The following is a 4817-nucleotide window of genomic DNA, read 5'->3' as shown; positions in this document are numbered from 1 at the left end:
TTATCTTTTAATTGAGAAATTGTAGAGAAGACCTCGCCGTTGGGTCAATAAATAAATAAGGAAATAGACGCGGAGAGGGGGATTGAAAGAATTTAATTATTTATTTATTATTTTCCGTTTCAACTTAAATAAAAAATATCAAAAACAATAAATAAACAAGGTGGACAAAATTAATGCAACCAAGCTTCATCGATTAATGAAAATAATTAAAGATTGTCAACAAACTATTAATTTAAAAAAAAAAATCTAAACTAAAACCCTATCCTTTTAAATAAAAAATTTCATAAAAGATCTAGAATTAAACCCTAGTTGTCTTCTTTCTCTTCCCTTAAACCCTAGCTGTCTTCTTTCTCTTCGCTTAAACCCTAGCTGTCTTCTTTCTCTTCGCCTTTGAGGTCCTCTTGTGATTCTTTATGAGCTTCACCCGCTTCATCATCATAATACTTTTTCCAGAACCAGTGCTTCCTCCACACCCTTTCGTTCATTTCGTCGATGGGGACTCCCTTTGTTTCAGGTAAGAAGAAAATAACGAAAGATCCCATGATGATGATGAACACAGCGAAGAAGAAAAAAATCATCCACTTCATGTGACACAGCATGGTGAGAAACGCTTGGGCAATTAGGAAAGTACATAACATATTCATGCTCACGGCGAAGAAAAAACCAGCCGGTCGAGTCTCCAATGGATATATTTCGCTCGGGATCAACCAACCCAAAGGACCCCATGACCATGCAAATCCAGCCACGAAAATGCAGACCAGCAGGACAACAACTTTAGCGTAATGTTCTGGCATCACATTTGTTGATTTCAAATAAACTTTGAGAATGCCTCCCATTACACTCTAAAAAAAAAAGTAAATCATTGTCGTGTTAGCAATTGTCATCAGTTAAAGTTTTGTTTATGAACGCTAGACATGGAAAAAAAGATTCTGACCTGAGCAACTAACATCTGAATGGCAGCTTCAATGAGTAAAACTCTTCTTCCAAGTACATCCACACCAAAATTGGCAATCAAAGTAGATACTGAGTTCACAAGACCAGTTACCACAGCTGAGAGTAACGAAGCATTGCTGCCGAAGCCCATCGTCTGAAAGAGAACCGGAGCATAAAACATGATCACATTGATGCCTGTGAACTGCTGGAAAATTTGAAGGATGGTGCCGCAAATGAGTTGCGGTCTGCTAGAACGCTTCATAAGGTTCTTATAGGGGTTCTTGACTTGTTTGGCCAATTCTGTGGCACGCAAGATTTCTTCATACTCCTTCTCCACATCATCTACCCCTCTAATCTTCTTAAGAGTTCTTAGACCCTCCTCTTTCTTGCCGCGCTCGATGAGGCTAGCGGGAGTCTCCACGATGCTCATCGAACCCAAAAAAAGAACCAAAGCTGGGATTCCTGCTATGCCCAGAGAAAGCCTCCAGCCCCATGGATGCAATTGAGATGTTCCATAATTAACAACGTTTGCGAAGAGAATGCCCAGCGTGATCAGCAGCTGGAAGCATATGTTAAGGCCTCCTCTGTATTTTGGTGGTGCAATCTCTGATATGAACAGTGGCACTGCCTGCGTACAGTTGCAAATTAAATTTCCCGTAAATGTCAATACTGAAGCGGAATAAATATATTATTAAGTTGAACATTGATTCTCTCGATCTGCTGCAAAAACTCAAACTGTAATTAATTCTCAGAAGCTTACCTGGTTGCCAAATCCGACTCCGGCGCCGAGACAAATCCTCCCAACAATCAACATGATCAAGTTCACGGCGGCCGTGTTGCAAATTACGCCGATTAGAAAGAAGAGGGAGGCGGCTTGAATGGTGGGTTTGCGGCCAAACTTCTTGCAGAACACAGAGGCAATGAAGCAGAACACTATGGCTGCAAGGTAGAGAGAAGAGGTGAAGAGCTGCAGCAACTGGTTATCATACTTGCAGTAGTTGTCCTCTTTCGCCCTGTGCTTCCGAACGTACACCTCAGGGAAAAATTTTATCAAGAAATCATCCATGGAGGTCACTCCTCCTGATCAAAACGTGAACAAAATCAACCAACATGAGCAAAACACAGTACTAGAAATCAAAACTTGTTTTAAAACGTAGAGAATAAACCTGATATGCCGATATCGTAACCGAACATAAGACCACCAAAGGCTGCTATCAGGGTGCAAACGAAGACTTGCTTCGTAAGCCTAGCAGGAAAATCTCTTTTTTTCCCATCTTCTAGACTGGAAGGAGGAAGAGCGGGCATAGTTGCGAATTTACAATTGAAATTTTAGATAACTATGCATGTAAGTCTTTTAAGAGCGAGGGTGGGTTTGTATTTATAAGCATGCATGGCACAGTCTTCAAGTTGTTTAGATTCATAAAAATCTGTGGAGATTTTTTCTCCAGACTTTTTCAAATTTCAAATATCAAGTTGTTTAGAAATTGTCACACGTAATTTTTACAGACTCCTGCCTATTCTGGTGGGTTTGGTTTAAAGAGCAAAATATGAGATTTTAAACTATTAAAACTTCTTATTTTACGAGTTTGAATTATCTTTCTGCTTAGTTCAAAACTTAAAAGTTAATTTATATATATATATATATATATATATATTTTTTAAAATCAAAATGTAAATTTTTAAAATTTTTAAATTTTTAAATTTAAATTATTTTCTAAATGCATTTTCTATATTATCAATTAAGAAAATTCAAAAAATATGAGAGATAATATCACATGTAAATTTTTTTAGTGGATTTTAAAATTTAAAATTTAAAAGTTAGTTTTTTTCGAAGATAATTGCTTATTTAAAAAAAAATATATAAAAATGTGAGATTTTTAAATTTTAAATTTGATTTTTTTATAAATATATTATCTATAATATCATTTAAGAAAATTCATTTTTAGTTATCTTTCAATAATATCCTCAATTTACAAGTTATTTTATAATTATAATATTTTAAAAATTATGAACATATATTTAGTAAATTATTTTTTAAAAATTTTAAAAATCTTTTAAACTTCTCACTATCTTTTTAAGTCCTCCATTATCTCCTAAAAGTAGGAAATTTAAAAATAAAGTACATTTTAATTTTAATACGTGGCAAAGATTAATTTTAATAATGGAGGGAATGGTCAAGGAAGGTCGGGGATAAGGTTTAAAATTTAGAATTTACTACAAAATAGCTAAATACTATTTATTTTTATAATTATTTATAATTAATATTTATTTTGACTCATTTAAACAGAATTTATAATTTTAAAATTTGAATTGACTAAATATTTACATTTGATATTTTAATTAAATTTAATATTTTTACAAATCAAATAATTTCAAATTAATTTCGTTTGTTATGCAAGTTATAATTCAAAATTCAAATTACTTGGGGAGTCCATCTTTTTATTCAATTTTGAACTTGGGGGAAAATGAACCTTCATTTATCAATTGAACCTTCATCTCATCTCATGGACCCATAATGAGATCGGCCATCTTCATAGGCGTGAAAATATGGTATTTCAATAGGAAGCCAAAGGCAAATAAAACTGAGACCCAAGTTTACACTGGCTGATTTTTCAATTTTCCTTGAAGAAAATTCTGTGCACAATGCTGTGGAAATAAATACAAACTACTAAAACAGTCGAGCTCAATGGTCCAGTTTTCAGCACCCGAATTGCATAATTGTACTATAAACTTGGCAAGTTCAACTTTTCATGTTAGCTTTCATAGCCACATTCAATGGCAATAGGCTCTCGGATTCTTGTGGGGAAAGTTGTTTTGAAAAGCAGAACTAACCTCTGAACTATTGGTTTCAAAACTTGCAAAATGAAAACTACTTGACACTGCCCCAACATGACTGTTATTCGCTTTTGGATGGGAGCTTTAATTAGCTTCGGATTTGGCTGAGGCTGATGGTTCCAGTATGATACTATGGCTGATGAATTTATCTGTCTTGATGTTTTCTTTGATGAGAACATGAAGACTTTCCTTTGACATCTTCAATGGCTTCCGGGATATCGCCACCAGCTTCCGCAAGAATTTTCATGATCAGTCTACCTTCCTCACTCTTCAGTCTCTAAAATAGCTTCGCTTATCCTCTATCCCTGCTGAGTCAGACAAGCCAGGGAGAGATTCATCTTCAGTTAGCTTTTTGGATCTCCTGAAATATGTTTAATGGGTAGTGAATCGGTAGTAGTCTCTCATATACGTTCTGGGATGATCCTATTCAATTTCTTGTCTTGGTCTTCGGGATTTGGCATCACCATCCCCAACAAATTCTAGATTGTCCTTGTCATTAATCTCAGCAACCGTTGGTCCATTTGAATTGTAAATTGTGTTTGTTTCCTCAGGAGGATTGCATGATCTCTGTTCAACACACAAAAAGGTGAATGTGAAAAATGCGATTATATCATTTTTGCTTTGCATTTACAAGGCAGACTAGAACGTGATTATTGCAAATGCAAAAAAATATTCTTCTGCTAAGAAAGTTAGAAGGATAACTATAAGAAAGATAAGAGCAGAACTAGTATTTGATGTGTGATGGCAGTCACATCAATGGAGATGTATGACTATTTCTTGAGATAAAATGTTCAAATATTTAAGAATTACTGCTTCCTTTTGTTGCAAGGATTTATGGGAAATGAAAGAAATTAGTGAGTCTTAAAAACTATATGAAAAAATATTATTTAAATTTATAGTACCTCTCCTTCCACTATAGTATCATTGATGCATAAATTTATCTGCTGGTTTTAGCGAATCATGGTTAGATCCATGTTCAGATAAATTCCCAGATCTACCTTCAATGATTTCATGGGCTTCTAAAGTATCTTCAGTGTCTGCTGGCTTTG

The 4817-nt window shown here is 34.7% G+C and overlaps 1 protein-coding gene across 1 annotated transcript; it reads right to left on the bottom strand.

Moving 5' to 3' along the window:
- Positions 1–365: 365 nt before the first annotated feature.
- Positions 366–2238, bottom strand: LOC131147681 (sugar transport protein 8). The gene is made up of 4 exons (XM_058097199.1): positions 2100–2238; positions 1694–2013; positions 935–1561; positions 366–842 (listed from the first exon to the last, which is right to left on the bottom strand). Exons 1-4 carry the CDS (start codon positions 2236–2238, stop codon positions 366–368), a joined length of 1563 nt encoding a protein of 520 aa, XP_057953182.1.
- Positions 2239–4817: the final 2579 nt, after the last annotated feature.

Source organism: Malania oleifera, chromosome 2 (genome assembly GCF_029873635.1).
Source record: "Malania oleifera isolate guangnan ecotype guangnan chromosome 2, ASM2987363v1, whole genome shotgun sequence".
In the NCBI taxonomy this organism is placed as follows: domain Eukaryota; kingdom Viridiplantae; phylum Streptophyta; class Magnoliopsida; order Santalales; family Ximeniaceae; genus Malania; species Malania oleifera.
This window is presented reverse-complemented; position numbering and strand designations above follow the sequence as displayed.